Source organism: Ambystoma mexicanum, chromosome 1q, assembly GCF_040938575.1.
Source record: "Ambystoma mexicanum isolate Mex_15411 chromosome 1q, UKY_AmexF1_1, whole genome shotgun sequence".
Lineage (NCBI taxonomy): Eukaryota > Metazoa > Chordata > Amphibia > Caudata > Ambystomatidae > Ambystoma > Ambystoma mexicanum.
This window is the reverse complement of record NC_090922.1, coordinates 395,227,075-395,249,863: the sequence shown is the minus strand read 5'-3', so window position 1 is coordinate 395,249,863 and position 22,789 is coordinate 395,227,075. Positions and strand designations below refer to the sequence as shown.

Below are 22,789 nucleotides of genomic sequence, written 5' to 3'. Positions count from 1 at the left end.
AGGAGGAGCTGATGTGATCCAGAACCCTCCATCTGGCCACCGGCCCGAGGACATGGCCACTGTCAACTCCCTGCTCCATGTTGCCACTGGCACCTGCCTCCACCACTGCTCAACTCTCAAATGGCTTCTTATTGTGATGATCACTCTCTACTTCTGTTTCCAACTCACTTCCACCCACTCATCATTTAAAACTCTCCTTGATACTCATCCTACTAGCTCTTTCTGCTGCTTTTGACACTGTTGACCACCCAACACTAATCCACATCCTTTCTTCCCCTGGCCGCTGTGGGGCTGTCTTACAATGGTTTGAAACCTACCTGATTTGTTGCACCTTCTCCGTCTCCTGGGGTGGTAAACTTTCCTCTACCTTTCCACATCGTCATGGTGTTCTCCATGGGTCTGTCCTGGGCCCTCTGCTGTTTCCGCTCTACAAATCCTCTCTTTCCTCCATTGTTTCACCCTGTGGTCTTTCCTCCCACTTCTATGCTAATGAGTAACAAATCTGTGTCTAATTCTTCTCTTTTTCTGACACACTTCATTCTACCATCTCTTCAAGTTTTTTAGGCAATCCAATCGTGGATGCATGCCAACTTCCTCTACCTCAACCCCTCCAAAACTGAGAATTTCCTTTACTCCATCATCTACCGCCCCTCCCTTTTATCCCCCTTCTTTCATTTTCGTTGCCCCATCTCATCTTCTGCTTTCCCACTTCCACCCATAACCTGGGCGTCTTCTTTAATCCCTCCCTTTCCTGCAAACTACAAATCTCAAGCACTGCCCGCTTATGGCATTATCTCTTTAACATCCATAAAGCTCACACGTTTCTAGCCCTTCCACACCACTAAACTGCTCATCTTTACTGTTGTCCTTTCCCAACTCAATTACTATTGAGCTCTGCTAATCGGTCTTCCTGCCCTTCAACTCGCTCCTTTCAGTTCTCTATAGGACTCCTCTACTTATACCCTCTGCTACCTTTCTCCTTGTACCTCCTTACGCTCTCTAGCCGTGCATCCTCTCGAATCACACCTTCTATTTCACTTCCTCAGAATCATATTCAAGCGCATACATGGTCTTGCTCCCTTTACCTTTCTTCACTCCTTTCTATCTATGTCAATCCCACTTTCTCCGCTCTCAAAGCGGACATTTGGTTCCAGTTCGCAAAACCCATGAGTCAATATTTGAGAGGAGATCGGTTTTAGAAAGTAGGAAAGGAAAGCATTTGTTAGAATTATAGCAGTAATAGAGGAGCAGCACAATTATAACACTTACCCTGAGGTTAAGTGTGACTCATATTTTTGCAGCCTTTTTCCTGTGAAGAGTTGCGAAAAACAAAGTGGATTTGCAGATGAGAACGTTACAGTTCTACAATGTTGACTGAGTCCCTTATGGCAAAGGAGGACTGAGCAAATGGAAGCTGTCATGCATTGTGTTCCATTTGTAGTTCATTCCCGCCCTCATATGATTTTTTCTGTTCTCATAGGAGACGATCAGAAGGCGACATGAGCAAGTCAGGGTATACACCGATCTTCTGGCAACTTGTCCCGTTGGACCGATCAGTCACGCCAGCTGCGGATCAAGAGCAGGCCTTATGGATTGTGTTTAACATTTTGTGGACTCCCTGTACTTCTAGAACTCTGATGGCAAAAGAAAGAGGAATGGACCTAGGGGAGTCAGTGTTTATACCCCTATCTGGCCACTGATTGGTGTGGGGGTAGAGGTCAGGACTACAAAGGGCCTCAGGATTATGGGAAGCGTGGTTTCTGAAACCTTGTTGATTTCAGTTGAGATATGAAACTTGTAACTTCCTGCTTTGTTTTTTTCCAAGTAACATGTAAGAAAAACCAAAACATAAAAGTTGAAAGTTAAAGTTTTGAAATGCTGATATGGCAGTATTAAAGAAAGATAAAGCATAATGCGAGCCTCCTGTCTTGTCATAGAATCATATACAAATTAGCTGTGTAGCTTAGAATATCATTGCAATTTAGCAAACATAGGTAAAGTTTCCTTAATTTGTTTCCAGATTGCTCTCCAATTGGATGGACTAATTACAGAGTTGTCTACCTTTTACCAGGCATCAGGAGTAAATGTTTTCCTCACCGGGTCACAGTAAGACCAGCATATAACTGGGTCTGTATTAAAAGTCATTGTTTTTTTTTCTTTAGATACATGTTATTTGGTAAATGATTATGGAAAAATGTAACCCATGGCTATGTAGTTCTGAATACTAGGAATTCATTTCTGATAGGTAGGTTTAATGCATATGCCCCCATACGAAGAATACGTTAAACAAGTTTGTTGATTACATGATGAGGATTGTTTGCGTGTTTCTCATAGATGTTGAAACAGTGTTAACAATACAAAGATGAACAATCAATGTAAGATTCTTAATCAGAGTATGAAGAATTATAGTAAAGTTCTCCCATTAACAAAGTCCAGCTGTGTAGTGCAGAAGAGAAACACCCATGTGTAGAGAGGAAGAGGATGATCGGATACAATACTGCACTTATTATTAAGTAAAGTCTAAGTGTGTAACAACAGCTCTTTAGTAACCATCGTTAGCGGTTTATCAAGATGTATTTTTGGGAAATAGAGCAGTTACTAGAATTTTAGCATGAATCATGTTTATTTTTGTATATGTTTTGTATTGGAGTGTTACAATATGGCAAGTAGTAATATGGAATTCATTATGTTCATCCTATAAATATTTTCTGATATGTTTTTGTACTGAAGCATTGCAGAATAGAAAGGTGTATTTATATGTTTCATGAATTATGTGCATTTATCCTTTCTTGAATTGTGAAGAAAAAATGTTTATCAAATCAAACTTCATTAGGGGTTCTAATGATGAATATTTTTACACCAAAACTCATCATGAGTTATATATATATACATATATATATATATATATACATGTGACCAAGCTACGAGAGATAGCGAAACGTGTCAGCTTTGCTTTGCCTCCCGCTTTTGTATGCTGAGCGTGGGTTCTGAGCTACGATTTTAATTTTGGATACTGTAAAAATAAAATGGAAATTTTAAATCACCTACACAGGCTGGACTGCGGTGTTGGTTTAAAAAAGCTGGTAACTGTGCCATATTTCTTCACTACTAATACCCTGCGAGTGTGGCTCGCTGTTCACTGAGGGATTGGTGGAAACCTATTGGAATATATATATACATATATATACACAGACGCTTGACTGACTTTGTATTGTACAGTCCTTATATTCCAGTAGTAACCAAGTATTCTGACGGGAAGCCCTTTTTAGGGTTGTAGAGCAGGCTGACAATCTGGCATCATTTTAGATCTGCAAGAATAAGAGAAACACTGGCAAGCATCTTTGCCAAGAAGCATGGTGTGAGATAAGCGTCTGTATTTAAATGTTCTGGTAAGGGGACAGTAATTGGGACCCTCTCTGCCACCGTTCACATCTCATGGATAGGACTGGCTCTGACTGGCATCCTGGTAGGCATCCCACCCCGGGCTAAGAAGGGTTCCAGACCCCTCGTCACAAGGCTTGGTTACTAGCCTAGTCACAGTATAAAATACTGCTTATTGGTAGGATGGTATATTCTAAAGCCCATTGTAGTTTGGGTGAGCCGAAACTATTGCATTAGAGCACAGGTAGGGGAAAATGGCATGAGGAGGAACACAACGCTTGAATGTGTTGTTTGGTTATTTGACCATCCACTGACTGACCATGGCCATGCTAATTCCTATGGCCATTCCCACCCAATTCCTGCCCCTCCCGACCCAAAACTCCTCCTCATGGGAACTCTTTCAGCTCAATTTAATCAAACCTTACCATCAAACTACGCCCTCGAAGTGCCTGCCAGTGATTTTTCTTCGGAGAGGTTATGACCTAATTGGAGTTGTGTAATAGAAATGTCAAACCAGGTCTGCTTTCAGCCACTCGATTTAGAAGCACTATGTGTGTCCTTGCGTGTCCTTCACTGAAGTTCTGCTAAAAATAAGCATTGGCGAAGCCAACAGTTTTGGCTTGAGTATAAGTATCATGTATTTGCCAGGCACCGCTATTAGATGCCCAGGTACTGGCACCATTTTGCACCAGCTACCATCAATGGCCAGTTAATACCACTGCGGCAGTGCCTGGCACGTGCCTTTCCCATGCCTGCACAAAAGCCCAAGCTGTTGGCATTGATAATGCTTGTTCGTTTGGGCTATTGGGTGACACTTGAGCACCATCTGAATATGAAGTTTCCTGATTATGAAGTTTCCTATCGCCTCTTAGATATATGTTTACTCATTCATATCAGTTTATTGTATTGTTTTACCCTACATGCTTTTATAGTATTGTCATTCCATTCTATGTACATGTTGTAACTAAGTTGAAAGTATTTCCTATTACTCAACATGTAAAGGCACCCAGATACCCCTGGGTCGGGTGCGCCATACAAATAAACAAACAAACAAACCACCTATAAGCCAAAACTATTGGATTAGAGTACAGATAGGGAGAAATGGCATTGAAGAATTAAACACAGCTTGTACGTGTTGTTTGCCCACCCATTGACTGCCTATGGCCCAAGGCATGTTTTATTATGCCCCAGATCTGCAAAGAAATGTATTTAATTTACTGTAAATCTGGGTGTCATACCACATTAAGAAGATTTTTAGTTCCTGTATAAACTTGCCTTCTATTGTAGAAACCCTATCTTTAAAATATTGTTTACATATCTTCAATATTTTAATTTCGTTTCATCAGTTTTATTGCCCACTCACAAACAAGGAAATCTTTTTGAATTTGTGATTTCTGCATCTTATATTTTAGAGTATTTAGTACTACTATCATTGGACTGGGCTGAGCACTTTCTGGTCTCTTTTACAATGACAAGGAAAATGATCCCTGCTCACGCGAGATGAGATGAAACCTACAAATACAGCCAGCACAAATTATTACGCTCATAAAATGGCTGCCATCCAATGGAAATCGTGGGAGGAGCAGTAGCCCCGGACCTAGAGGCAGGAGGTGCAGGGATGCTAAGCGTGCTAGATCTGAGGAAGGGCTCATGATGACCTATGTGTAGATCAGCTGCAGGAATGGGGACACAATGGGAGAGCAGGGGAGCAATATTTCCTTAAGTTGGTGGTTTGGATGAGGGTAGAGGGTAGTGCTGGAACACTCGAAAGAATAGATTAGGTTCAGGAAATGGTGAGGGAAAGAACAACACAAAGCAAGTGTGAGATTGACATGACTGGAGTCCAGATAACCAGTCAAAACGGCAATGACAGCTGCTAAAATGGCACTGATGACAACATTGGTGAGAGGGGCCACATAACATGGCCAAGTGTCTAAACATATAAACCTACATGTCCAGGCATAAAATAAATATATGAAACCAGGCTGCAGAAAATAGATTTAGACAAAGTGGAGAATGGGAGCATTGCACCCATCTGGGGAAGCGACAGATAATATGACGTGTTTATCATAGAATTTGACAGTTCAATTCCCTACTCATCCTGCAATTCTCCCCTCAAACCATTATGTTGGCTCTGAACTCGGGAGAAAGTAATGTATTCTGTCTTAGGTTTTTGCCAAATTGAACTTTATTGGCATTTCAAGGGGGAAAAAAACGGTTACAAACCATCATTACTCCTTCTCCATAAAACAAAAAAGGGGTATCCAAACCCCCCCCTCACAGTCCCTTCCTAACCTCCCTCCCCCTCTCCTTTGCCCCCCTTCCCCTCCATGCAGCAGATCCACATTGAGTCCGTAGAGTTCAAACTTGGGGTAGCCCCCTTTTTCGTGAAAAACTGTTCCCAGCCTCCGGGTCCACAATAGTTTTGTACTCATCAGTTTACCAGACCTGTTGGTTGTAGGTGCATCGTCAGTCTATTTCAAGGCCATGGCCTGAGTCGCATATATTTCATGCCCCCCCGACCTTCCCTGAGTCAAACCGGACCTGGCATATTGATCATTTTACCACCTCCTAGTGCTTCTCCAAGAAGGGATGCCAAGAGCCCTCCATGTTAGACCGGGCCTCATCCAACTCATGAGTAAGGCATTCCATGTCATAAATCACACTTATCTTAGCAACCCACTCCTTTGCCAGTGGTATGCAGGGATTTTTCAACTTAAGGGCTAACTAACATCTAGCGGCGACCAACAATCTGCAGCATGTGTCCCCCTTCCACCTTTTCCTCCTCTTTTAACTACACCCCAAAAAGGAATAGCCATGGTGATAGCTCTCTATGGATCCTGTTAATCCATGTGAGGACCTCCCTCCAGTATGACTACACTCTAGGGCAACCCCACCACATCTGTATGTAATCACCCTTCAGCTATTTGCATTTCCAGCACTGTGGATCGTATCCTGTATGCATCTGTGCTATCCTGGCCGGGGGGTAGTGCCACCTGTGTATCAGTTTTATTGCTTGGTGTCTATACTGTAGGGAGATCGTTGACAGTCCCACCTGTCTACAAATATGTGTCCATAATGCATCCTCAATGTCTCTCCCCAGGTCCGCACCCACCTGATCATAGCCTGGAGTGGGTCCCTTGTTTCCGCCAGCAGGATTGTCTTGTATAGTCCTGCAATGAGTCCCTTGGCAACCCTCCCTTTTAGCAGGAGCCGTTCAAAGTCTGCCAACTCTTTTTTCAAATTCTCACCCCTCTGGGGGTCCGTTAGGGCTCCCTTCAGTAGCAAGTATCGGTAGGGTGATAGACCACCCACGTTTAGAAGCTCTTCCCGCCTTTTCAGAGGGTGAAAGGTGCCTCAGTCCCACATTTGTCCAGCTCTAGAGAGCCCCCCCTCATACCAGAGTTGGAATGCCAGTGGTTCCCCTCTCCCATCCCTCGGGGCTGGGGGCATATGCAATTTAGGGGTGATGGGCAGGAGGTGAGCAATCTGTTACTCCCTCCCTCTTCCTTCCATATAGTCCACAGGACTTCCACCACGAGGTGGAGCAAGACCCTACGCGGGTCACAGGCTCTGGGAAAACACAACCATTCCCCCAGTGAAACTGGGGCTAGTATTGCATTGTCCACTGGCAACCACTGTTTTTCAGAGAGCAGGTTCAGGTGATCCACCATGACCCGGAGCTGGGCTGCTTTATTGTAGGTCTCTAGGTCTGGGAAACCCACCCCTGTCCCCTCGTCGCTTGGCAGGGTTAAGGTCCTGTAGGCCACCCTCTGCTTTGCTCCTGCCCAAAGACATTTTAGCATTACCCTCTTCACCTCAACGAAAAAAGGCCTGTGGGATCTGCACCGGTAACATCTGGAATAGGAACAAGAATGTAGGTAATACTACCATCTTAATAGCGTTCAGGTGTGCCATCCAAGAGAGCTCCAGTCTCTGCCACCTCTCCATTTGTTTTTCACGACTGCCCACACTGGCAGGAAGTTCCTGGGGAAGAGATTGCCATGATTACATGTCACCTGGATTCCCAAATATCTAAAGGAATCCTCCTGAACCTGAAACAGTAGTTTCCCAACGTATTCCACCTCTGCCTCTGACAATCCCCCACCCTAAAGGCTACCGATTTCTCCACGTTAACCTTAAAGCCCGAGAGTTCCCCATATTGCGCCAGGCTTTCCAACAGGAGAGGAGACGATTGCTCCGCTCTGTAATATAAAGCAGGGCATCAACTGCGAAGAGACTGATCTTACACTCCGTCTCCCCCATCTGAAATCCCTTTATTCTGCCGTCTTCCCGAACCACTGCCACCCAAGGCTCCATGACCAGTGCATATAGCAGCAGGGAGAGGGGGGCATCCCTGCCGCGTGCCCCACTGCAATGGGAAGGCCTATGATACACTTCTATTAACCACTAACCCTCGTCGTCGGGCTGGAGTATAGGGCTGCCATCCACCTCGGACCAATCCCCATGCTCGGTAAAACCTCCCCCATAACAGACCAACTCACCTGGTCAAAAGCCTTCTCTGCATCTAGGGAAAGCAATAGGGCCCGCCTTTGCATCCCCTCAGCATTAAGGATGTGAAGCGTCTTACGCATGTTGTTGGCTCCCTGTCTATGCATCAGAAAACCCTGGTCTGGGTGAACGAGTTGTAGGAGGCAGGATTCCAAATGTGACACGAGGATCCTGGTGAAAATGTTTGCATCGACATTCAACAGAGATATCCGTCTATACGAGGCACAGCTGGTCGAGTCTTTCCCTGGCTTCAGGATGACCGTAATCAATGCCTGGAGGAATGTCGGCGGAATCGTAGCCCCAACCACGATTGAATTAAACAACTCTGCCAGAGGTGTAGCAAGTAGGGACTGATATTGCTTATAGAAATATGATGTGAATCGTTCTCCCCTGGGGTCTTCCCCGCCTTCAATCTCTGGATCACCCGCAGCTCTTCTTCCCGCGTCACCTCCACCTCCAGGATCCACTTTTCTGCTCCCGTGAGCTTGGGAAGCTGGCGGTCTGCTAGATAACCCCTCGGCTTCTCCCCAGGAGGCTCCGTTGGTCTGGAATAAAGCTTTTGATAGTAATCCGCGAACCGGGATGACATTTTTTCCACTGTGGTCTCTTTACTCCCCTCTGCCCCTTGTATCCCGCCTACTCTCCTTTTTGCCCTGCACCCCCTCACTCTGTTTGCCAGAAGTGTCCCCACTGTGTTTCCCCTTTCATAGTACCTTTGCTTCGTGAGCCTCATCTTCTTCACCACCTCCCCTATCAATGCCGTATGGAGCTCTTGTCTCTTGTCCCGCATCTCACCCAGGAGAGCTCCCTTATCGGCCCCCTTACTGAGGAGTTGTGCACTTTCAATTCCCACCTGAGCCTGGCCTCAATGCCCCGGAATGTGGCTTTGGCAGCTTCCCAGATCATTGTCATACCTGTCCCCCCATTATTGTTAGTCTCAAAATATGCCTGTACCTCCTTCCCAAAAAAGTCCTGGATAGACTCTATCCCTCAGCAAGGTGTTGTTGCATCTCCAGCGGAATTGCTGTTTGGGGCTCCTTATCTTCCATTCCACTACCAACACCTCATGATCGGACCAGGTAATTGCCTCCATCATGAGTACCCCCATCGCAACCTCACTGGCAAGAGAGACCATGACCAAGTCTATCCTTGTATAGGTCTAGTGCAGGGGCTAAAAAACATGTAGCCCCCCCCGGCCCCGGGAAATGTCCCCGCCATATGTCAGCTCAGTAATGATTCCGTAGGAGGTGCTTGAAGGCAGTGTTCTCTGGGCCCGCCACTTTCAGATCTTTGTCTTTAGCCGACCACCAGTTTAGTGTTGGGTGCACCACCAGGATGAAATCTACCCCTAGTACCGTGGCTTCCTCCACCCAACCCTCCAGGAACTCAAAGACCTGGCGCAGGAAACCCATCTGTCCCACGTTGGGGGCATATAAAGCAGTCAAGGTAATTTGTGCTTCCCCATAGAGCCCCTTTATCCCTACAAATTGACCCCCAAGTCCCCTTTTAACCTGTATCTGTGTCATCTTAAAGGTTGTTCCCAATATGATACCCACTCTGTAAAGGTAGATGTATTTTGCATTATGATGTTGGCCTAAGCACATACACATTGAATCACGTCATCTTCTCAGACACCACCCTCCTCTGCCTTGTACTCCAGGGCTCATGCTCTACGCTCACCCTATACAACCTGTTCACCAAGCCCCTTTTTGATAAACTGGACTCCTTCGACATAGCCTACACCAACTATGCCGATGATACACAATTCCTCCTTCCCCTTACTGGCTCGTATGACCACGACTCGGCAGACCTTCTCCAAATATACTCCACCATCCAAGCCTGGATGGCAGTCAATGGATTATGCCTCAACGGAGACAAAACAGAGATATTCCTCTTAGGTCCCAAAGAAACAATCGACAATCTGAACCAAAAATACAGCAACTTCATCATTGACAACACCACCATCCCTGTCTCCTCCTCAGTAATGACCCTTGGGATCCATCTTGACTCCACCCTGTCCATGAACAGACAGGTCAGTGCCATTGCCTCCACCTCTGCCCACACCACTAAACTGAAAAAACACCATCAAACCATTCCTCTCTAACCAGAACTGCCTCTCTATCGCCCGAGCATGTGCCAAGCTAGATTACTGCAATGTGCCCCTTGCAGGCACTTCAGCAAAAAACCTAAACCGGCTCCAAATTGTCCAGAATAACACACTCTGAGCAGCACTCAGCATCCCCAAAAGAGACCACCTCACACAAGCTAGACGAGATGCCCACTGGCTACCGGTTAAGGAAAGAATTATATTTAAGACTCTTACCTTAACCCACAAATGCCTTAGCCTTTCTGCCCCTCCTACCTATCTGAAACCATCAAAAGACACCTCCGCATATCCAAAAAGATCGCACCACACTAACCAACTGCGCATCCCGCCCATCAAAAGAGCTAAAGCAGGGGGTATAGGCTTTCCTCACCTAGCCCCTAAACTACCGAACGCTTTGCCAAATGCACTTTGAGCTGAAACCTCCCTCACTGCCTTCTGCAAAAGTCTCAAAACCACACTTTTCAACTGACACTCCTGCTACTACCTCCTACACACCCCCTTCTATTGACTGTAACTAAGTATGTATAACCGAATAGACCGTCTTTAATTAACCTGCTTACTGCCTGTATCTGTTGACTATTATGCTCCCTGTAACCAGATTTGTCACTGTAACAGCGCCACGATGGCTCAGGGCTGCTGTGCGCTATTTAAATGCTAATAAATAAATAAATCCTGGTTTTTGAAAACGCCATCCTGGCTGCTTTGCTCTCATTTCCGAGTTTTCATTCTGAACGCGGTGAGAGCTCATAAAGTCACTGCTTCGGAAGCTTCCCTAAAACATGCCCCTACACAGGAATGCTGAAACCGCTTAGCACGCTGACCTCTGTAACAGAGAGCCTTGAAGCACCGATATGAACGTAGCTAATCTGTAAATTAGGTGCCATCCTGTCTTCTTTAACACTCTTGTTTTCCGCAGCTAATTGTGAATGTGCAATCCAGACAATTAAAGCGAGGCACAACACAGCATATTCCGTTTCTGAAATGATCAAGCTACTGAGAAGAAATACAGACTGACCTTTTAGCCTAGCAATAACATAGATAAAGTAGCACGAGGAATGTTACCTTGTGCCGGAGAACACAATATCCTCCTACGCCCCTCTCCGTTTTGCTTCCCAGACAGTAAATAGTCTGCAGGGTGACATGGAGTGCTCGAGCACATGTTGCCATGGTAAACTGTCCACGTCCATAGGTCTATAGGTCATAAATCATTATCACGTGATGAGGTAGCCCGAATCAGTCACGGTATTCCGAAGGTGCATAAAACAAATCTAAGCCCACACGTTTTTGCTCACTTTGCCTATGCCTGTATGCAATGCGTTGTAAAAGTCCAGTCCACTCGAGTGTGAATAAACTGTTGTTTATATATTTGTTTGTCGTGACTGGTGTGTCTTCATTTCTTTGCAGTAGCCTCCTATTTTTGGACTAACAACTCCTTCCTTCTTGCGATCCCTGTGCAAGGGCCAAAAGTTGTTATCAATTTGCTTCCGACGTATTGCCGATTCTGCCCCCTTTTTATAATGGGTCTCTTGCAGGAAGAGGATTACCAAGCACTGTTTACGAAACATGTGACTGGTGAGAGATCTCTTGTTTCGTGAATTTAGTCCCTTGACATTTAGTGTAGCTACGCAAATCTCAGCCATAGCCTTTCCTTACCCTTCTCCTGTCACCCTGAGCATCACTTCAGGGTGCCCCTTTTTACGCCTCCCCAAGGCCCGCTGCATGAAACATCCCCCCCCCTTATGGCGCACGCCCCTTAACCCCCACCTGAGGAGTCCGAACATGCGTCCCAAACTAATTTTTACTGACCCCCCTACGTCCCTGGTTCCCTTCCTATGCCCTGCCCTCCTCTGGCCTATCCCCCGTTACTCAACGAAACTCCCCCCTATTCAAACAATAATAGTAAAAGGAACTGTCCCACAAACCTCTACCCGTTTACACCTCTTCCATCTCCCCCTCCCCACCATTGTGTCTGTGAGCCTATCCAACCTACCACCAAACACTTGGTGTCCCAAACCCCCTGCAACCAAAACAGATTAGTGCTGCATACCCTTCCCCCTCAGGGTAAACTCCCCTCTAGAGGATCATGTACACGGTATGTGGGACCCGATAACGAACCCCATCGCCCCCTAAGAGCAATTTTAACAGTATGTCAAATGGTCCATGTCCCTAATGTCACTTCCCTTCTGGAAGAAGGTGGTGTTCAATTCCCAAAACTTCCTGGCCCGCTGCATTCTCCGCCGGCCTTGCTCTGTGTGGCCCACGAATCTCTCGCCCCTCAGATAACCCTTCTCCTTCCAGGGAAGCACCGTTCCCCCGGAGTCTCTCAATATCTTTTTCCAACACCAGGTGAAATCTTTTGCATTCCCATTCAAATATTAGCGCAAAAGGGTATCCCCACCGATACCGAACTCCTTTATCCTGTAACCACTTTGTGAGGAGGCCACAGTTTTTCCACCTCGAAAGGCTCTGTGCCGAGAGGTACTGAAATATTGCCTCTTTGGAGTCCTTATATTCGATGATTCCCTTTCGTTTGGCCTTCTCCGGGATATCTGCTTTTTCCCGGTAATAATGTAGTCTAGCCCGGACCGAGCGTGGCCGTCTACTACCCTCTCCTGCACAATGCACTCTATCCAGGGTCACGTGTGCTCCTTCTTTTGATCCTAGGACCATTCCAATGATATCCTGGACCTTTTTCTCAAGTCCAGCCAGGGATTGTCGCACCCTTTCTTTGAGGCAAAAGAACCAGAGATTGTTTTGTCCCTCCCTATTTTCGATGTCGTCTAGTTTGCGGCACAGCTCCATTTCTCTTATCTCAATGTCCCGAAACCAGACCTCGATCTGTTCCTCGAGAATGCCCATGGATGCCTGATTCACCTCCACCCCTTCGAGCCTTTCCTCCAGCGTGTCCACTTTTCCTGACAGGCCCGCTACTTTAGCTCCAATGTCAGTTCTCATCCCATAGATCTCAGCTGGGATCATCTGGATGTTGCTCTTGATGGTCCCTATCTCTGCAGAGCTGGGGTGGGGTGGAGCCTCATAATCTCTTTCGCTCTCTGCATTTCTCCTCTGACACAGATATGGCACTGGTATTGGGAGAACTTCTCTCTCCAAGTCATTGACCCCCACACCTCCCTGTGTTCCGACACCCCCTTGGTGTCACACAATTAACTCACCTGCAGATGTCTTTGCTGTGTAATCCTTTACCACTGGGGGGGGACGGTGGAGGGGGCCCCACTAATGCACTCCTGTGTCTGCCCTAGTCGGTACCCCCTACTTGGCAGGGTCTTGTCACAGTGTACACTCCGCTGGCTCCCCTTTCCTGTCTCAGGGTTTCTTCACTCCTCTTACCCCACCTCCCGCTCCTCTTCACCGTCTGTTTGTCGTAGTTGGGCCCACTGTGTGCATTACAACCACCCTTGGGCCTACTCCGGTGTGCTGGTCCAGTCGGGAATGTTCTGATCGGAATTGTGGAGGGGTTACATTCCAGTGGGGCCTCCGGACCTGAGTCTTTGTGGGTGTCCAGACCGCAGCTCCTCAGTTCTTCCTGCAGTGGCCCAGTGAGGGGCACCTTGGATGGGGTTTCACACTTTTCTCCTTCTCCATGGCTCTTTCTCTCTATGTTGTCACTTTTGCCAGGCGTGTCTGGCCGCATTCACTCTCTCCCCCCCTGGCTTCAGATGTCTACCCCAGGTGAGGCGGTGTCCTCTATGGCCTCCCCATGTCTCTTCCGGAGTGCCCTGGAGGCGCTTACTTTCCCCTGGATTATTAACTAGGGGCCGCTTCCCCCTCCTTTGTGGCCCGGCAGGGGCTGTATGTGTGATGCCTGTGGGCCACCCTCACTCCTCTGCTGGGTCTTGTGGCACGTTTTGTCCCTCCCTCAGATTTGATCTCCTTTGGGGGTGATGTCCGTGACTGGGCCTTCCCTCGCCGCACCATTTCCTCTGTTCTTCCGTGTGCCCGCCACTGGCGCGAACAGCTGAAGCCAGCGGGGGGTGGTATTCCAGGGTGCGTGCCTCTGCGCGTCTCAAAGGGCCTGTTACTGCTGGAGGTCTGCCCAGAGGCCCCCGCTCTCCTGGATCTCCCTCCTCAACTCACCTCTGTGGCATGTACATGGTGTGGCTCCAGGGCCAGGCGAGGGTGCTTCAGGCGGTCCGCTTCTTCCTTGTGGGGTCACCCAGGGTGAAGCTCAGCTCCCTCCTTTGGGTCTCAGCTGGCCCTGGTGCTGATGTTGATGTCTGTGGGGGGGTTGGCGTCTGTGGCCGGCTCCTCCTCCCCTGGGACCTCGCAGTCACCGGCCACTCTTGTAGTCCTTGGCGGCGACCGCAGTGAGTCACCGCCTCTTGTTCACCTCGGCTGCCCAGGCTTAGTTCACTGTGGCTGCGGGGTGGGGGGGTGCACCGCAGAGGGCCTGCTCCACCTCCCTCAGATTTCGCCACGGCTGATGACACCTGTTGCGAGGGTGCGCTCTTCTCCCACTCCGTTCCCTGTGTTCCCGGGGTGTCAGCGCCTGTAATTCGCACCAGTGATGCCCCCCCTTATTCCGGGGGACACCAAGCTCAACTCCACGGGCGACGGGCTCTGCTCTCTGCTAATACTCCACAAAACACTGGGGCAGGGAACAAGGCTTGGCATTCAGGCTACCATTTTGCCTGCACCCCCTGGTGGCCTCTATTCTGTCTTAGGTTTAATCAATTAAAGCTAAAAAAAAATCATGGTACAGGTGTCTAAATATGATGTTTATTTGTATGATTAGAAGGTTCTAGTGAAAAGTATTTATATTCTTCTGATTCCTTTCACCAAACTCATTACTTGTCTTCTTACTTTGTTGTTGCTAAATACTCGATTTCTTCGTTCCAAATGGGTTACCCATAACTAATGTATATATTTGTATTACAAAAAGTGCTCCAATTTGATATTCCTCACCAATGTAGGTGTTTCATTCCTCTAAGTTGGTTCCACCCACCAATGTAAATATTTACTCTTATTTCCTTATATCCTATTTCTTGAAGCTGATAGAACACTTTCAACTTAGGTGCTAGGGGAGCACAACTTTCATAAATCATTGGTTTCCTGACCATAGAAGCATGTAACAAGTAGAACTGGAAGATGGCTAATATTTCTTCAAGCTGTGCTTCATGCTGCATACCCCGTTGCGCTGGTTTACCAGGGTGCCTGCCTCGGAAGCTTTCAATGTCTTCCACAATGATCCCTGGTAGCGCACCTTGTCCAGTATACGCGCAGCATGGAATAGCCCTCTTCTAGACAAACCCAGACTGATATAATGGGACTGTCAGCAAGAGGTCCCTCCCAGCACCATGTGTTTCCCCACCATCACCCTTTACTAGTGGCGCCAGGGCTGTGCGGACATTTTAGCTGGAGGGCAATGGGAAATAGAGTCCTGAGATGGTAGGGGTGCCACATGGACAACAGGATATGACCAGGGAGCAGAAGAAGAGCAGACAAGGAGGTAGCTAGAAGGATGCAAAGGGGCAAGCAAAGCTAAAATGGCAGGGTGAAGGACTGAGGAAGGCGGAGCAGGCAAGAAGAGGGTCACAGCTGGTAGGAGACAAGGCAGTAGGGCAAGGCCTTAGCAAGAGAGAAAGGATAAAGGACTGAGGAGCAGGCCCAAGAGTCAAGAGGAATATTAGGAAGCAAGGCAAAGAAACAGGCCAAGCCGAAGCATCAACTCATGGTACAAAAGAGGTTTGCGACGCACCGTGTCTGGCATAGCCAGAGCCTTTCATGGCACTGGCATGAAAACGAGGCTCAGCCTTGTGTTCCCTGTTGCTGGGGCAACGCACCACGATGGGCGGATAGCGAGAAACCAAGACACTGGTCCCCTGCACATGCGCACCTCTCCTAGCTTGGCACCCCCCCATCTGACGATGTTGGTGTCTGCTGAGGAAAGACGGTGAAGGTCAGGCGCCCTGACACCATAACAGTTAGCTCCGCAAGCCAAGGCGCGGATGGCCGTGTCCACGATAAGTGGAGGCCGTAAAACTGTGTGGTAGCAATGGTGGACTCATATGGTCCAAACTCCGACGCACTGCTTTATTTACAAGGAGATTTTTCAAGTTTGTTGCGGCTCATTTGATTGTTCGATAATCACTTCGGATTTTAACCTGGTGCTTAAGATTGTGGAGTACAGATCCTCACCTCAGGAATCAATAACCTGGTAAGGCAACTGAATGCCTGATGAGCTGGTCGATGCCTGGAGGGATTTGCATGGTAACACGTGTGGTTACACATTGTGGTGTTTGGTACATGATACCTCTATAGGGGTAGATATTTTACTTTTGATTGAAACTGCTTCGGGAAGAGTGTGATCATGTGACTTCCTGCCACATAGCCTTTCAAGAAATGTCCAGCAGCGCTGGAACTTGCAGGTATGTGGCAGGATAGGAAACTCTGAACTGGATATTTAAGGCAGATACCATGGCCTATATACCCTTCATGGACACTCAGCAGAGAGTGACAACTGGTCACCTGAGATAGGTTTAAAGTGTACACCAGTAGGATGTGCTTATACACAGATGGTGGCATATTAAAGATAGTATGCAACGAGTAAGACCAACCCGAGGGTACGCTGAAGGATTATGGAGAAGCAATATGAACAGAAGGGGCAGGACAGTTGTGTAGCAGAGAGGAGAAGGTTCACAACAGAATTTGATTAAACAGCAGAATGACAGATGAGATGTAGGTCTAGAACTATGCAGGCGAGGAAATATGTACAGCGAGAAAGACCTGATATAACAGTATGAATGGCTGTTCAGGGAGAAAAATTAATTCAGATAACCCTCGTATTGCAAGGATTTGTGAAGCCAATTATGATTTATAAGGAGACCCAGGTCACCTAACAAGTGTTTAGTGCCTTTGATGAAAAGCTGTATCATCAGGAGATTCCCAAAGTGCAGGATGAGGTTGATACCTACTTGGATGGAGTGGTGCTGATGAAATTAGAGATTCAGGGGATTTAGGAATTAGACAGAGATAACATCTGAAGAGATAAAGATAGCAATATAGGTACTCAAGAGAGGGAAAGCCCCACTAATAGACGGGTTGGGGAAAGAGTGTTAAGACCTTGATGGTTAAGGTCACTGCCAAGTTATTAGCGATATTTGAGAGATCAACTAATTAGGACACTTTCCCAGACTCTATGGAGGAGGCCAGGCTGGTAGTACATCTAAAGCCAAATAGAGACCTGACTAGACGTGGGTCCTATAGGCCCCTTTACTTAATTATTGCGGACATGAAAATACTTGTTCAAAGAATTGCTGATAGGATGCAACCGCAGATCACTGGGCCAGGCTTATTTATTCTACAATGTTACTCTTCCTGTAATATTAGACAGTTGGCCAATGTATTGGCTGAGTGCAGGTACCCCATAAGGAGGCATTGGTTGCCCTGGATGCCAGGAAATCATTCAACAAGGTGTAATGGGTATACCTTGTGAGCCTCCTCAAATGGCTCTTGTTGTTGCATGGCAAACTGTTTAGTAGTTGTATTATACAATTAAATCACACTGTAATATAAGACAAGTAACAGCAGCATCAAACCAATCATTTCACTTCTCCACTGAATCTCTTGAAGCAGGAAACGAGGCAGGGGTATCTCGTTCCCCTCTTCATTGGCAATGCCCCTACCAATGGGGCCAATGGCTGTGGTTCTCAGAAGAGAGTTAGAAGGGGCTGGAATTACAGTAGGGGGTACAGAATTCGGAGATGCCCTTTATGCTAATGACAACAATGAATGACACCTTATACGCTGAACACAGTAATACCAGGCCAAGTTTGGCTGGCCGCAGACAAGGGCTTCCGTAATGCCCTCCTCTGACATTCTCAAGCTTCTCCCAGAAGAACCCTTTTCTGTATCCTTCCATCTCCATTCTCCAGAACACCAATACCCATCCATCTACTCCATCCGCACTGTGTGTTCTAATGAGAAAACTTAAATATGTTTCTAACCACGACACTGTGTGTGTCCAGATTTCTAATTGGCTCACGTTGCCATCACCTTTATTGGGCCTACTTGATTGGCAGGGCATGCCAGCTTCAATCTGCCCCATTTCTGCGGGTCTGCTGTAAACTAAGAAAAAGAGCTGGGCGCCATGTTCGGGCCAAGCAAAAGTGCTGCGCCGCCATCACACTGGTGTTCTCCCTCCAGATCTTCAGGACCCGACTCCTGAGCAGTTTTAACTTTTGTTGATCCCCCTCTTTTCGTGGGTATACATGTGCGAGCATTATTAGCCAACGGTCTCTCTCCATCCGGCTGCAGACTGATTTGAAAATCACGGTTCAGTTCTCATCCAAGTGGCATCTTAGTGGTGAAGATAGCACTGGCACTAGGGATCACTGACTCTAGTTGTAGGTATACTCTAACATGTCTCGACAAACCACACTGCAAAAGCCCAAAGTACTGAGACAGGAGTATACAGACATGTGTACGTCCATGTAAGCACTAGAGAGGGGTTGTTGGCTCCCAAAGAGCCCAAAGATGAGGGGGTCTGGTTGTACCACCTCCAGATAGCTCACCCCGACTCAATTGCCTTGGGAGGCTGCTTTTTTGGGCCAGAGACCGCTTTGGGACTGATGACTGGGTCAGAAGTCTGACCTCGTTACAGGGTAGTTGAAGGCAGCTTGCTCCCGGTGCCCCTATCCCTTCACTCCCATGACATCAATCTGAGACCACCTCCTCCAACGGGTTCAGGATTCCCAGTGTAAATTAATCCCATTTTAAGCACTGGTTAAAGAAGTCTAAAAAGCCAGAATATCACTTGGTGTTTAATTGCAAGCATAAAATAATGTAGAAAATCAATAAAAACATGATACTTTCTATAGAAGAGTCATGGACGGTCTACATAACGCGCTTCTGAGCACAATGGGTTCTATTGTGTGTCATGAAAAAGAAAACGCTGAGCCAATAAAAATATATAACAATTCTTTTATCCCTCTCCTAATTTTGTTTTCATTCTCTGTGTGATGGTGTATTTTATTACTCCATGTCCTCTGCGAAAAGGCAGTGCAGGAAGTTAAAAACTCACAGCTGGAAACAAAAAAAATGATTTCTTACCAACAGTCATCTGGTTTTGGTCAATGCAGGCCAGGTTCATAGCCACAAAGAGCGCAACAAGGAATTGCGAAATGGCGCCTGCGAAACTGGCAATCCCGTTCCAAAACACAATCTTGTTTGTTTAAATGTAATATTTAGCCACAAGGAACATCCATATTGGGGGCTTCAAATCTCCCAGCACCTGCTGTGCTTACCTCGGCCACTCTGTGCGTCGAGCTGAAGCGGGGCTGCACGCCGGACAGTACGCAGTGCTGGTGTGTCGCGTTGAGATCGTCTGAGGGCAGATGGCAAAAGATAATCGGGTTTAATCTCTTACTTTGAAAAACTGATTAAAAGTAAATTCAATCTCGCCGACTTTGAAATCACATCACAACCTGCCAAGAAAGATGAACTCCTAACAAGCAATTTAACGTGGATTTTCATGGTGCAGTGGGGACTGGGCATCTGCAAACCTGAATCCAACTCTCATTTACTGACTAGCTAGGGGCTGGGAAACAGAAAAATGTGCAATGAACAAGAACATTTGATTTTCTCTGAAAAGCTTGCAATGGGTTACTGTACAATTGTTTGCCACATTGATAAGTAGCTGAATGTTTGAATCAAAAACAATAAATCAGCACAGAAAGTTAAGCAAGGCAACATGATGTTTACAATTAATAAACAATTGGCAGTGGGTGGATCCAACAATATTGGCTTTAGTTTAATGTAAAAATTAAGGGCTCATGAATTCCCGTAGGATAGCAGACTGGAATCAAAGCAAAATGGAGCGATGAAAACAATTCACTCAGCTTAAAAAACTTTGAATTCATGCAAGCATTTGCTGATTAGCTAAAGTTTCAGTTCAAGGACTCTCCAATGTAACAAAAGCTGAGGGGGAGGCGGGGAAGCAGTCTGTTGTGAGGGCACTGGGAAACATAATAGTGGCATCAGCCAATTGTCTGGGACAGTGTTCAAATGTAATGTCTTGGGGCACTGTGAAAATGGCATGGCGACTTGTCTGAAGCACTGATTATGTGTCATGGGGCAATATGAAAATGGCATGTGGCAATTTCCTGGTGGCGATTTGAATATGGCATGGGCGTATTCTGGAAAGAGCAGCATGGCAATTTTTAGGAGCAACATAAAAAGAGGCATAAAAAGGGCATGGCACTTTTGAAACTGCCAGAGCAATCTCTCTGGAGGGGAAGTTACACTTGCATGGTACTTTTCAATGTGCAAACTAGCATAAGAATGGGCTTAACCAAAACAATAGTGGTATGGCATGATTGAAACGGGTATAATTCCATAGCGGCACCCTATGAATATGTGTATGGAATATATGCAGCCCACACACCTATCACAGAAAGCAGCAGAACTCTCTACAAAGGTAAAAGGAAGGCTTGCCAAGCCAACCACACAGCCAATTTGTTATTCTTCATCATTCTTAAGTGCTTTATTCAGATAGACCATTAACACACATATCACCAATATATCAGAATACAGTACAAGAAAGGTCACTTACAAGAATCAGTATTAAAAAAAAAACGATGTGTGGCTGCCTGTAAAAGCGAAAAAAGCCATCAAATACATAAAATTCATAAAATCCCTAAAATCCCTTCTCACTCATAGGATGTATTTTCCAATTACAAAAGCTTCAAAGAGAGTATACTTGAAGCCCCAATTATTCAATCCTAGTACTCACAAGGGGAGAGACTGCTTGCAGCCCCTCATGGAACACTAATGCTGGAACTCCCACTACTCAGCAATTTCAAGCGCAGCAGCCACACACGGTGGACATACCTAGCTATCAAATATACTGCCTTCCAGTCCACCGAGCAAAAAAATAATTGCATTGCCTCACCAGTAGTTCTTATATTTATCTGTAACAGGACAGGTCGTAGATCACTTTTCAGCAGCTCCAATGGGGCTGGGCATATTAAGGTAAAGTGTACCAGGGACTCGTCAGCTAAATTACAGAGTGGACAAACCCCAGAAGTAAGGTGGGACCAAGAACGGGTTTAACTTGCACAACAGGCAGAAAACCAAATCTAAACCGTACGAAAAGAGAGCATTCATACAGGGGAGGGGGGTGGATCATATCAAAAACATTTTGCCAATTATCCAGCAAATTGATGCAGCAAATGTCTGGCCCATTCTTTAATGCAATAGCTAAACACTCCGGGTTTTCTTTGGAATCAACCTTGGCCAGTAATTTCAAAGCATGTTTTGAAGATGCACAACACTCCCTTGGGGAAGACCACCTTTGGCTAGCATTCAACCTCATCAATGTGGATCTAACATGCCGCACCCATCCACAGTTTCCCGCCCCATTTAATTTCAGGAATTCCACTAGATCCTCCTTATAAGGCAACAACTCACGGGATGCCCACAACTGGAGCCAATTTAGAGCAAGTTTTAAGGATATTTGGTCGGGCACTGGCCAGATTTGCAAGTCCAAAAGAAGCAAGGAGATAGGGGCATTCTTAGGTAACAACAGTACATTCTTGAAAAACATGTTCTCACTCACAGACAGCCCCTTGGTAGCTGCATACCCGCCAACCTCTGCACCATACATTGCGGCAGGCAGGGCCTGACTCCTGAACAGTTCTATAGCTGGGGGAATCGCCCCACTTCTACTACTCCGAAAGAAAGAGGAACCACTCCATATTTAGATAGGGGGATGCTAGCCTTCACTGCGTGGTCTGTCCAATTTGATACCTCATTAAATCTTATTCCCAGGTAATCAAATTGTTTGACCTGTTCTAGGACTTGGTCATTAACCAATACCCTCAAATTATGTGACTTAATAAAAGGTGGTTTAAATAACATAACCTTTGTCTTGGAGACATTAACCGCCAGACCAAGGGTTTACAGTTCTTCACAAATATGTCCGATGATGCTGCAAAGCCCTTTGGGGTTGTATCAAGGATTGAAGCATCATCCGCAAAGAATAAGCATGGCCATCGCGTTGCACAAATTCTAGGGGAGTCCATTGCGCTTACTCCCAATGCATCAACAATTTATCGGATAAATAAAAGAAAAAGGGGCACTAGGACACAGCCTTGGCAAATCCCTCTTAACATTAAAGGCATTTGTATATTCGCCTCCCGTCCCATACCTAGCTGTTGCAGTGGAATTAGCATAAAGAAGCTTAATAGCATCCAGTATGGGTTGGGGAACATTCCTCTTCTCCAAGACCTGCCACAGTTTACCCCATACAAACTGAATCAAACGTCAATCCTTAAGTCGATAAAGATGACGTATAGCTTCATTCAAAGACGTTTAGTATATTTCTCTATGAGCAGAAACAATAAAAAACAATAACAATAAAAAACAATGATCCACTGTCCCTCTACCTGCTCTAAACCCCACCTGGAGATAACATCTGTCTCATCTGCCCACTTTTGGAGTTTGGTTTGCAAAACCTTGCCAAATGTCTTGCCAACACTGTCTAATAGGGAGTTCTCAGGCTGCACCTTACCTCCCTTTTTGTAAATTGGAACAATTGTAGCCTCAGACCAAATCGGACCTAATAACTGCATTAAAGATACACGTCAACTTGGGGATCCAAATTGCCGGCTCATCAAGGAAGAAATCAATTGGGATCAGGTCCGGCCCCGGGGCCTTACCCAATCTCTGGGAGAGTAATGCTTCCCCAACCTCAGACTCAAGAATGGCCAACACCTCCTCGAGCCAATCAAGTACTGGGACCATCCCTCCCGCCGGGGGCTCCCCCATCCC

General features: G+C 46.4%; 1 protein-coding gene across 1 annotated transcript in view; it reads right to left on the bottom strand.

The window, feature by feature from the left end:
- The window catches only part of FTO (FTO alpha-ketoglutarate dependent dioxygenase), a 2,588,464-nt gene that overhangs the window by 1,691,046 nt on the left and 874,629 nt on the right, over positions 1-22,789 (bottom strand). Inside the window, exon 5 of the mRNA XM_069639585.1 lies at positions 19,264-19,343. Within this exon, the coding sequence (XP_069495686.1) occupies positions 19,264-19,343 (80 nt within the window). The remainder of the gene's footprint in view (positions 1-19,263; positions 19,344-22,789) is intronic.